Source organism: Quercus suber, unplaced genomic scaffold (genome assembly GCF_002906115.3).
Source record: "Quercus suber isolate HL8 unplaced genomic scaffold, Cork oak 2.0 scaffold_391, whole genome shotgun sequence".
In the NCBI taxonomy this organism is placed as follows: Eukaryota; Viridiplantae; Streptophyta; class Magnoliopsida; order Fagales; family Fagaceae; genus Quercus; species Quercus suber.
This window is the reverse complement of record NW_027069843.1, coordinates 112,272-125,419: the sequence shown is the minus strand read 5'-3', so window position 1 is coordinate 125,419 and position 13,148 is coordinate 112,272. Positions and strand designations below refer to the sequence as shown.

At 35.0% G+C, this 13,148-nt stretch overlaps 1 protein-coding gene and 1 non-coding gene across 2 annotated transcripts; both read left to right on the top strand.

The window, feature by feature from the left end:
• Positions 1-646: 646 nt before the first annotated feature.
• Positions 647-3,800, top strand: LOC112035511 (protein KINESIN LIGHT CHAIN-RELATED 1). The gene is made up of 3 exons (XM_024068336.2): positions 647-1,487; positions 1,928-2,836; positions 3,436-3,800. Exons 1-3 carry the CDS (start codon positions 892-894, stop codon positions 3,665-3,667), a joined length of 1,737 nt encoding a protein of 578 aa, XP_023924104.1. The 5' UTR covers positions 647-891; the 3' UTR covers positions 3,668-3,800.
• A 4,617-nt stretch (positions 3,801-8,417) lies between these two features.
• Positions 8,418-8,633, top strand: LOC112035514 (small nucleolar RNA U3). The gene has a single exon (XR_002885513.1). It is a non-coding gene; the product is annotated as a small nucleolar RNA U3 (small nucleolar RNA).
• Positions 8,634-13,148: the final 4,515 nt, after the last annotated feature.

Below are 13,148 nucleotides of genomic sequence, written 5' to 3'. Positions count from 1 at the left end.
ATTTTGAGACAACGAGAAATATAAAAACTGTTAAAAAAATTAGTTATGGTTTCTTTTCTTATAAAATTTTTAAAAGAATATTTCTCAGACCAAAGGTGTCTCTTAATTTTTTTTTCTTAATAATAAATGAAAGACAAGATGCTTGAAAAGTAATTAAAAATTTTAATTCGAACTTTTCAAACGTAAAGTCTTCAAAACCATCCTGTAGTGTAAATTTGAAGCTAAACAAGCACACAGTACAGGAGAATAATGTAAATTACCCGCAAAGAAAAAGAGCAGGAGAATGAGAGGAGGCTCCTTCCTGGCTAAAAGTACGACGCACACACTCACAGACACAGACACAGACCGTCTCATGAAAGCCCCTTCATGTGAATAGACATGGATTTTGTTTCTCTTTTCCTTCCCTTTTTCATTCTAAAGCTTGTTATCAAATTAAAGTACCCAAACTCCTTCATCATTAGGAGTCTCTTCCAAGCAACACTTCTCCACCACCATCACCACCACCACCACCACCACCGTCCCCACTAATCAATTCCCTATAGGCTGTACTATAATATAAAAATATACCCACCCACCCACCCACCCACTCACTCATTCACTCACTCCGTCCCCACTAATCAATTCCCTATAGGCTGTACTATAATATAAAAATATACCCACCCACCCACCCACCCACTCACTCATTCACTCACCCACGAAGGCAAAATTCTTTTCTTCACTTTCGCAAGTCACAAGTAAAGTCACCTCTTTTTTCAATTCTAACATCTCAATTCTCATTTCTCAAACCACATTTATCCATACCCATTTCTTAGTTTTTCAAGTTTGTAACTTTAAAAACTTCAGGAATTGGAATTGTGGCTTGTGGCTTGTGGGTTCATTGAGTTTGAAACGATGCCGGGTTTAGTCTCAGTGCAGCAAACACCACCTCAGACACCGGCCGTACCCATTTTCATACCCGGAGACCCGACCCGGATTAATGGATGTTCCAACAAAAGCCCGTCTCCCTCCAATTCAAGAGCCCGGCCCGGAAAGAAGACTCCGGAAAAGGTACCCACTACGGATTCCTCGCTCGAGAAACCGGATTTGGGTCCGTTTCTGTTGAAGCTCGCCCGTGACGCTATGGCTTCGGGTGAGAACCCGCATAAGGCGTTGGACTATGCTCTCCGGGCCTCCATTTCGTTCGAGAATTGTTCGGGTTCGGGTCATGGGGTTGAGCTGGTGATGAGTCTGCATATTGTGGCCTCGATTTACTGTAGTTTGGGTCGGTTTGAGGAGGCGGTTCCGGTTCTGGAGCGGTCCGTTGAGGTTACGGATCATGAAAACGGGTCGGATCTTGCGCTTGCTAGGTTCTCCGGGTATATGCAGCTTGGGGACACGTATTCGATGCTGGGGCGGGTGGACAAGTCCATTTCGTGTTACAGGTCGGGTTTGCAGATCCAGATTGAGACTCTGGGTGAATCGGATCCGACAGTTGCAGAGACTTGCAGGTAAGCTCCGCAAACAGTCCGTACCTTTTATTTTGTAACTAGTAGCTAACGGCTCACTCTAGCTTGTGATTTTATGGGATGCTAACGTGCGCTTGGCCGTTGCATTGAGCTTTGGGCAATTGGGCCCAACATATCTTTCACCTCCTAACCAAATTAATTTATAAATTATTCGTAGTTTTTTTATTTTTATTTTTTATCTACTACCCTGGACCCTGGTAGAACTTATTTATTGAGCTCTCATTCTTCACACACAAGTCACAACCCATGCATCACCGCAGAGTTTTATCATAATTCATAACTACACTTGCGTAACATTGTTCTAGTAATATTATTTGTATTTTTTTTTATGTGGTGGTCGAAATAGGTAGAATATAATAATATATTAATTAATATTATGTTATGCATAGCTATGATAAAAAATTTGACTTCGGAAATGGCAGATGCTTAGCTGAGGCCCATGTTCAAGCAATGCAATTTGATGAGGCAGAGAGCTTCTGTAAGAAAACTCTTCAAATTCATAGGGAGCATACAGCACCAGCATCCCTTGAAGAAGCAGCTGATCGACGTCTCCTGGCTCTCATTTGTGAGGCAAAGGGAGATTATGAATCTGCACTTGAGCACCTTGTCCTTGCTAGCATGTCAATGATTTCCAATGGTCAAGATAATGAGGTTGCAGCTATTGATGTTAGCATTGGTGATGTTTACTCATCTCTCTGCCGATTTGATGAGGCTGTTTTTTCCTACCAGAAGGCACTTACAGTCTTCAAATCCACAAGGGGTGACAATCACCCTTCTGTAGCATCAGTCTTTATTCACCTTGCTGACCTCTACTACAAGACGGGCAAGTTAAGAGAGTCCAAATCATACTGTGAGAATGCCATGAGGATATATGCAAAACCTGTTCCTGGTTCCACATCTGAGGAAATTGCCAGTGGGTTGACTGAAATCTCAGCCATCTATGAAGCCATAAATGAGCCGGAGGAGGCACTGAAGCTCTTGGAAAAGGCAGTGAAGTTATTGGAGGATACCCCTGGGCAGCAGAGCACAATTGCAGGGCTAGAAGCACAGATGGGTGTGCTGTTCTACATGATTGGAATGTATGGCAAGGCTCGGAACTCTTTTGGGAGTGCTATAGCTAAGCTTCATTCCAATGGGGAGAAGAAGTCAGCCTTCTTTGGAATAGTGTTGAATCAGATGGGATTGGCTTGCGTGCAGTTGTACAAGATAGATGAGGCTGCCAGGTTGTTTGAAGAAGCGAGGGAGATACTAGAGCAGGAGTGCGGCTCATTTCACTTGAACACAATTGGAGTTTATAGCAATCTTGCAGCAGCTTATGATGCCATGGGAAGGTGAGCTTTCTTTCATGATCATTTCAAGCTTGTCTTTAGTTCTTTCTTAGCCTTTTGATTGCTATATCTTAAGTTTTTCTGCTGAATCACCTTTTTGTCCCGTTCCTCTCTTGTAATATTGTTATTTTAGACAGGTCCGTGATTGTCTTCATCATGCATATGCATATATAAGTATCTTGCACACCCTGATTATTTCTGAAGGCATTTACAATCTTCAAACCCCTACGGGGTGGTACTCACCTGATCACACCACATCAAGTCTTCATAACCTTTAAGTGAGCCTTCTGTTGTCTTGTACTCTAAGCTCTAACCGCAATCTGTCATGTTTTCCAGGATTATTATCATTTAACCATTTGAGACATACTGATATACTTATATTTTCCCCCTTCTTTTGGTAGCCTATCTCATCTTGTATGAATGTTAACCATTGAAGACTAGTGCATGCATTGTGACATTGCAGAACAGCCCACTGCCACTGACCTATACAGCTCAAAGAAGATACTCATAGAATTGTGGATACATAATATCTGAACCTTGTTCTTACTTGTCGCTTTATAATTTTAGTGCCCTATGTTACAGAGTTTTGGTATTTATTACAGGGTGGAAGATGCTATTGAGATACTGGAATACATCCTCAAGGTGAGAGAACAAAAGCTTGGAACAGCAAATCCAGATGCTGAAGATGAGAAAATGAGGCTAGTAGAGCTTTTGAAAGACACCAAAAGGACTCGGAACAGAAAGGGAAAATCACTTGAAAATCTTCTTGATTCCAACTCAAATAGGAAGAAAGAGGGAACTAAAAAGTGGTCTGGATTTGGTTTCAAGAATTAACTAAGAATAAGATAACCTCTTCTGACCTTTTCCTCTCACTGACTTCAGTTTTTTTTCATGTTGAAGATCAAGTTCTTACAATTGCTGGAGCTTTCTTGCTCCTTAATAATTAATTTCCACTTTTTAATTTTAATTTATTATATTTCCTTGAATGTTTTCTTATAAAATATTGAATTTGTTTACAGGATGAAATGCTCATATGCTAGTGAATATAGTTTTGTAATTGCAATTTGTCTGGCTGTTTTTGTTTCTCTGATTACTATCATTTAGGGGTGTCAATGTTTGACACAGTCAAACATTCTATTCATTAAATTGTTAGTGTTGCTTTTATTATTAAACAAGAATTCACTACTCCAACCGTCCAACTCCATGCATGTAATCTTAAGGTGGTTGGTCTTTTGTTTATTTATTTATTTAATTTTATATTTTAAATTAAACAATTTCAGTGACTTCTCTTATCATAACCCTCCTTGAATGAATTGTTTTCATCCATTACGGCCTAAGCGTTTTAGCCTTTAAAAGTAGGTTTTACTGTTTAGTAACTCTTCTCACGTAATGTATTCTAGTGGAATGTAGTTGGAATACATTCTAGCGGATTGTAGTTTTTTTTTCATAACAAGGTGATGGTTCCCAAATATCACTTTTTTAAAAATAAATATTTAATTTTACATGCATATAACCCGATTCCAAATACATATAATAAGTCATGTATAAAAAAGCAATGTTCTTTCACAAAGTTATAATTAAACAATTTCTACGATTTTCAAAGTAACAAGAAAATTACATTATTTTTAATAGGGCAAATTACAACTTACTCTCCTGTTATTTGGCCTAAATTTAAGTTATTTATTTGTGATTTGAAATTTAACACTTTACGTACCTGAACTCTATTCTATTAAACTTTTGTTACCCATCTTTGCATTTGCCATTAAAAAAACAAATTTTAATTCGAAAATATAACATAAAATATATCAAAAAGCTAGGGTTTAAAATTTTGGAAAAGATTAATGAACATTACATAAAAAAATTTAAACAAATACAAATTAATATCAAAACTTCTCTCAAACAAAGTTCTAAGTGTGAAAGCTTTTTGTGACAAACCCATCAAAATGAAGCAAACATCCAGTATTAGACTAAAAGACAAAAAAAGAAAAAGAAAAAAGAAAATAGAGCATGAATATTGGTTGGGTTTGAGAGAGAGAACTTAAACTCCACTGAAGACATAACACAAAACACAAAAGATCATACAATGTATTTTGCTTTTTTCAAAAATGTACAATTACTGAAAAAATGGGAGACCACTGTCCCACAACTCTTTGAAGAGGTTAAGAAAGAGCTTGATCTTGTTCCCTGTCCCACAACTCTCTTTTGCTCGCCCGAAATATTCTATGAATGTGAGGCCGAGATTAATGAACATGAGGCTGAAATTAATGAACAGATCAAGTGGGTCTTTTTCTTTTTCTTTTTTTTCAAATTTTTTTCTTATTGTTCTGTCTGAAATTTCGAAAATGACAGTGTTACATTTTGTGTATTGGGTTTGTGATTTTAATTCGTTTCTTATTACTGTCAAAATGACAGTGCAGAATACAATGTCTACTAACGTTGCGCTGAAGATATTGCCAAGTATGGTCCTTTTTATAAAAAAAAAAAAAAGTAAAATTAAAAATCCTCAATTTTTTTTTTCTTTTTCTTTTTTATAACATTTTCTGTTGCAAATTTGCATATAATTTATGGGCAACTTGATATAGTGTGAAAAGATTTCGTCATACCCTAACCTTTTGAAATGTTTTGTGTCATGTTTTTGTATTAAAATGTGTTTTATAACAAAAAATAAAGAGGTTGATAATGAAAGCTTAACCGAATAGAGTTTAGGTAAGTAAAACATCAAATTTCAAATTACAAGTAGAGAACTTAAATTTGAGTTAAACCATAAATGGATAAGTTATAATTTATCATTTTTAAAAAGATAATTTTTCACATAATAATTTTTCAAATAAAATAATATATACCAGTTACATGATCCCCAATTTATTTATTTATTTTAATGTCAACCAATTATTTTACAATTTTAAAAAAAAAAAATTAAGAAATTTCGTACCCACCTCCAAACACCACAAAAAAATTTGCCTCATCGTAAATTTGTATCGGTGCCGCAAACAAAGAGATTTTGAGCCACCTTTTTGGGAGACGATTTCTAATATAAAAGCTAGGCATTTCTAAAAAGAGATTTTGAGCCACCTTTTTGGGAGACGATTGATTGACAAGTTATCCACAATGATCATCTAAGCAAATTCTTCCTCTTCCTTCATTTTCACAATGATCGAATCATCGTGATTTGTAATCATCATGAGCATCATATTCTCTTGTACTCATCCTCCTCTTTGCACGATCATGGTACTTCAACACCTCCTTAACTTTCCTTTATAGCTTGACTAGCTTCTTTTTGTGTTGTCACCTCAACTAGACCTGAGACACCTTTCAAGGTCGAGGTGGACGAAGAAGAATGGGAGGATGAGGAGTTTAGTTTTGACGGAGAGGACTTGAGAAAGAAAAGAGAGAAGAGAAAACAAAAAGGAGAAAGATCATTTGAGCTTGTGAATTGTGCTTAAATGGGTCCTTACCTTTTCGTAAAAACGAGAATGAGAGGTTAAAACGAGAATGAGAGGTTAAAATGAGAATCCTCGATTTTAGTAAAAATGAGGAGGATAATGACAAAAGGAGTACAGTTATAGCTTATAATGGGGATAACTTTTTTTGCTGAGAAAAAAAGATGGATTTGTAGGTGAGGTCACAACACCCAACTCACTTAATGAGAATGAGAAATGGATCCTTGAATTTTTTTAGTAAATAAGAAGAGAAAAGTACATTCTAAGAAAAATGAATTCTTTGTCTCAACAAAATTTACCAAACAAGCACAGATGAAAAAAATGCATTATCTTTGTTAAATATTGTAATCTGCAACCATTAAGTACTCAACAATTGCAATTTTCCTCTTCCCCCCACCCCCACACTAACTATAACAAAATGGGAAGAATACTAAAGTTAATTTAGTGTGGGTTTGAATACAAATCAATGTATGTTTCTAAAAATACTATTGGAGGGGGAAAAATACTTATTACCAAGAGTTAGTGGGGATACTACTATGTTTAAACCAAAATGGGGGCATTGTAGTTGTCATATATTTAGAAAGGAAAAGTACAATTTTTCTAGAAAAAAAAATTATGTATAGTTCTTTACATGTTATACCTTAAGTTCCTCAATTAAATTCAACCATGTGGTTGTATTGATTAATGTAGTTCAAACAATGTTATCTTTCTTAACTACAACCACATAATTGAATTAATTGAAAAACATAAAACACAACACTTAAGAAACTATACTTAAATTTTACCTCCTTTTTAATGCCATTTGTCAATGACTAATGAAGGGTATGAATCCATTGTGGATCAATTAACGATCACCAATCAACCCTAGAGGGTTTGTCTAACTATTTTAAAGTGTTGCATGATCCATGAGATCATGAGTTTAAGTCTTTCATCAAATACCTTAGGATCAACTTTAGAGATTTACCACCGCCCACGTTGGGTGGAGTGGTACGTCCCCAAGCCTTAAAGGCTTGTGGGGTTTAAGGACTCAAGTTCAAGTGGTCCTGGGTGGGGGTAGTATATTAGGTTCATTAGATTGGGATTTCCAACTGAGCTATTAAAAAAAATAGAGATTTCTCCTTATTTGTATTCCCAATATGTATGGGATAAAAAACTACACTTATCCGAAGATTAATTAGATGCTCTAAGAGCACTCGCATTTAAAAAAGAAGAATAAGTTAAGGGCACCAACCAAAATGGTATGTCATAACCAATTACTCATAATCACTTTGTTATGAATAAGGTAAAAAATAGATACACAATCTTAGAGTATCACAGTAAGAAAGCTAAAAAATATAGCTTTTAGCAACTTAAAACACTATTTTATCTATTTTAACACCATACTTTATAATACACCCAACATCAAAAGTTTTATTTTAACATTTAACACATTAAAATAATATAATAAAATAAAATATCTAATACAATAAATAATAATCACAACTAACACATTAAAATACTATTTTTTTAACACCACACATTAAAAAATTATTTTTTTGTTTTAAGTTTTAAGCTACAGTGAGCTATCATCTATAGATAATAGCTTGTTGTAGATGATACTCAAATTATTTTGAGTTTAGCTTCTTTGTTGTACAAGTCATTTTGAGAGTATTGGCTGCTAAATTGACTTTAGCAACCTTATTGAGGATGCTCTTAGGTGTTGTACATTCCGTTCTCCAATAAATTTAAACCATTGTTTGTATAGTCTAATAAAACACACAATGTTATCTTCTTCATGAATAATTAAATTTAATCCACCAAAAAATCTTGAATATAATTAAAGAAGTTAATGTATTACAAGTATATTTTATTCTTATAAATAATACATGTGAACAACTCTAACCAATTTATTAGGAAGGTTTAAAGGGGCATTTTTGTCCGAGGGGCCAGGGAGACAGAGACACTATTTGTCCTAATTGTAATTGACCGAGGAGCCGGGGTATTTTTGTCCTTGCGCAGCCAAGCAAGGACTGAAGTGGGAAGGTTCAAAGGGGCATTTTTGTCCACGAGCAAGTAGTTTGATTCAAACCAAACAATACTGTCCCATATCGACCAGATAGTAAGTAGAACTTTAGTTTATTTAGAGCGAAGCAGCTTGAGAGGACACGACCTTACTTGAACAGGATCTGTTCTACAGGATCGTACCTCTGTATCCTTGCTCACAAAGGAGACAGGACCCCAAACCTGGTGGATGAACCATGGCCGTGCGATCAGAGCGTGATTAACGGCCTCGTTGTCTCTGTTAGAGTCACCGAACTGTAGAGGATCGTTCTTAACTGGCTTGGGCTGGTTGGGATGGTCGCACGGCTGTCTGACAGGCTTCAAAATCTTTTTTGCTCTCTTCACAAATCACAATATCCCTAAACTCGCCGAATTTTTTTTTTTTTAATCTTCTGTTTTTTTGGATTGAATTGCTTGGTTTAAGGCTTTAAGTTGCAATGTGGTGATTGTTTCCTCTACTAATTTGATGCAAAAATACATGTACAAAAGTAACACAACGTGTTTGATAAAATTCCTAAGCAGTGTTTTGATGTTATTCTAGGAGGAATAGAAATAACGACTGTCCTGCTCTGTTGTGACTTTTAATGGGGTGAGATGTGGTTGTTCGCCTTCTTTTAAAATGTCAGTTTTTGGGTTCTTGTCATTTGAATATGCGTGAGCATAGTTTTCCTTTGGGTCTGTGATTCATTGGGTTTTGAGTTCACACTTCCCTTCGTGTAGTAGTGGTGTATAGATAATTGTATACTTTTTGGGTTCACGCCTCCCTTTGTTTAGTAGCATAACTGCATTGCCTGGAAATGGCAGGTACATAGCTGAGGCCCATGTTCAAGCAAATGCAATTTGATGAGGTAGAGAGCTTCTGTAAGGAGACTCCTGAAATCCGTAGGGCGCATACTGCACCAGCATCCATTTAAGAAGCAACTGATTGATCATTGACGTCTCTTATGGCTTTCTTTTTTGAGGCAAAGGGAGATTATGAATATAGCATAGCCATTGATGTCGGCATTGCTGATAGCCTCTCTGCCAATTTGTGTCCCAACAAAATTTACCAAACAAGCCCAAAAATAGCAAAATTCATTTTCATACCTAGAAATCTATAAAAATGCATTTTGAGTTGAGTTACCAAACTTAACCTCAGACTAAAATGAGTTGTTTGAAAAAGTTTAATTATGATATATATATTTATGATTTTAATTTACTCATGCATTGCATAGGGGCGGCGCCAAGGGTTAATCAGGGTAGTCACATAACCACCCTGAATATATATATATATATATATATATATATATATTTATAATATACCTTAAAATTTTTTGATTTTTAAATTAATATGGGTCTTTTGACCACCCTAAAAAAAACTTGAATACCCTTAATAACAATTGAGTCCATTAAAAATAAGATTCAACCTCTACAAACTTTTGGTCCGTTGAATGTTAAACTAAAAAATTGCGAGAAATGCTATGTTCACAACATTTTCGTAACAAATCCTAAATAGTAGGTTTTTACTGCTGAACTGAAAATTAATTTCAGTGGTAAGTTCAAATTAGAACTAATAAAAACTTACTGCCTAAGCTTTGTTATGAAAGTGTTGCAAAAATATTGTAGATATAACACTTCTCAAAAATTGCCCAAACAAACTAATTAGCCTAAAAACCCAAGTCTGTTAGTACTTGGTTTAGTCTTTAACCGAATTCGTTGGATTTATGTGATACATTTTTTCAAAAAGATAATGCATTTTATTTATATTATTACTTATTTAGGCAATATGTTAGTAATTGAATGAGAGATCAGTAGCTTAATAATTGCTTGGTTATGTACATTGAAAAAGATGTAGTAGATAACATTAATAGTAAAATTATCATATCACACAATGATTTCAAAATATAAAAACTTGTGAAATGAAATTTTAAAACTTTATGTATTAGCATATGTTTTTATTTTATGATGTTAATATATTCAAATTTTATTTTTATTAAATTTTTTTAATGACTATCCTGAAAAAAATTCTTGGAGTTGCCATTGGCAGCATGAGCACTTTTCTACATATATTAACTAGCATGTCAAGAAGACAGGGAAACTTCAGACCGCTTGTTTCTTAAATGCCCATTCTCTAGAGCTATTTGGTTAGGTAACCATTCGCATTGACACTCTTCCCTACCACACCACAACTGATTGGATAAGTAACTGGATCCAAGGAAGCCAAAAGGAACATCGAATCAAGAACTGCATTCCTACCTTATTTGTCACCCTTTGGTGTATATGGCATCTTCTCCGAAGGAAAATTACCCAATATAAATGAGGTTATGCTAACCTCAACTGCTTTAACTCTCAAGTACAATGCTACTTTTATTGAAAATTTTACAAGTCAAGAACAAACAACAAAAGGAGACATCCAGCATCTTACTCCTGCCTGGCCATGCCAAGAAGATTGGCAATTGTTGTGTCAAGTTGAAATTTCCAGAAATTTCATTAGAGGAAGAAGAGGTGCTTCCTTGATAGGTAAATCAAAGGAAGGAAGCTAACTCGCCAGAAAAGCCTTTCTCACAGCATTCCAATATCATAAGAAAACAAAGTTTGCTGCGATCCGTGAGGCGCTCCTCTACACAGTTCATCTGGGTCTTCAAAGAGTGGTGATCCTAACTAATAGTTAGGAAATCCAACTCTTTTGGAGGTCTAAGACTCACTGGCCTTGGTGGATTGAGACTTTATTAGAAGATATATATAATGTTATTAAGCAATACTCTACGCTAGTTGTTTTTTTAGAACTTTAGACTTTGTATTAGCTGAAAGTAGGAAACTTGCTAATATTATAGCAAGACAGACTCCAAATTTTGTAATGTGATGTTATCTCTTTGCCTAGTATCCAAAAAAAAAAAACTAACATGTAACTTGTGCTTACGCATGAAATGGAAAATTACAAATGGGGATCACTTGGCACTAAAATTAAAAAAAAAAAAATTTAATTAGTCACGTGGTAGAAAATTATACTACAATTAGAAACTAATTTTGATTCAATTTGAATTCTAAAATTGTACTTGAACTTTATATACACACACACACACACACACATTCACACACACTTTCAACAAATTAACAAAATCCTAATTCAAACACACTAAAAATGCACCATTTAGAGAAGTAAAGGAATTTAGAGAAACAAATCCCTTGTTTGAAACAATTATATCTATCACACTATGGATTTTGAAAATATCTAAACAAAATAAACAGAAACATCCTACGAAAGCTAAAAGGAGTGGCTCTGCAATTATAATTCAGCAAACCGATATGGGGCATATTAGGATTGAATTGTGCTAACCTTGACATCAGGATTGAATTATGGTCCTGCAAGCAGATAGTTAGAATAAGACAAAATGGCATTTGATTGGAACAAAGTGGAGACTCTTTACTTCTCTTCTCCCCTAAATGCTTCAGATAGAAAGACACAAACATTATGTTCATTGAAATATACCAATGGGACATGCAACCGTTTGTTGTATCCCCAAGAGCATGCACATGGAAGCCCTGAAGTGCAGGTATAAAGACCATAAATATTTCCAGTTCTGTAGCTAGGCCTGAAAGTTTTTGAAATGAAAATTATCACTTTATATAAGAAAATAGAAATTTACATTTCCTTAATAAAATAACTGCAATTTCAAGATACCATCTCCTTCTTGGGTGAAGTAGATAATGCCAGACACCCTTAATTCTGCAACTAATTCTAGATTCATTTAGAGACACAACATCTTGTGAATCAAATTTTGCTATAGAGTACTTTAGCTAAGAAAATGGAAGAAAAAAAAAATCCAACTCAGATTCTACATTTAAATTTTGATTTTTTTTTTCCATCAAATTGAGGTGTAAACGTTGATTGCGTGCATTGACAATCACGGCTAATTTAATGGAAGGCTTTGTACTTTGTGGTTCCACCATGAGAGGATGATTCAGAATCCAAAAATGACATTGTTGCAGCAACATGTTTGGCTTCAAACACATAAAAACAAACAGAATCAACAAATAGAATCCCAAACATTGGACCCAAACTTTGCCCCCATAATATAAATATAAAATTTTGAGGGACATTAGACTTGTCTTCGTTTTTTTTTTTTTTTTTTTTTTTTTTTTTGAGAACTGGAAATTTCTTTCATTGAAAAATGAGACTGAAAACCAATTACTTCAAATCCTTTTGAACAACGTCTACAATAGATATGGGAGTTGCCTCCAACCAAACATTTTAAGAACCGTGTATTAAGGCCTTTCACGCCAATGTATGTACTGCGTGGTTTGCTTCATGCTTGACATTGCAGCCAATCTAGCATCTTCATTGACATGGCCAGTAAGGATGAATTCTCTGTAGGATTCTGAAGAGCTGTAACTACCTGCAGAGAATCGCTCTCAATAATAGCTTTTGTGAAACTTGTTTCTATAGTTAAGAGAATACCCCTTCTCAGTGAGAAGTTCTCACCACCAGAGTTTCAATTGTTTCTACATTTTAACCAGAGCTTTGACAGAAGGCCAGCCTGACGGTGGTGCAATTCAGATTTCTCTTTCTCTCTCTCTCTCTCTGCCTTATGGACCTTCTCTCCCCTCTATCTCTTGTTCTTTTTTTTTTTTCTTTTTTTTTAAAATACTAAATAGTAGCAGCATTTCATCCCTATAAAAATTGTCATGTGTTGCCATCCTAATGGCCGGATGCATTGTACTCAAGCCAAGTTTTTATAGTAGTTTCTTTGGTTTTCGCGTTTAGCAGCAAAATTAAGAAAACTTAATTGATACAATAACTCACTTAGCATAAAAATAAAAATAATAAAACACGTGGTACAAAATTTGAGTAATGT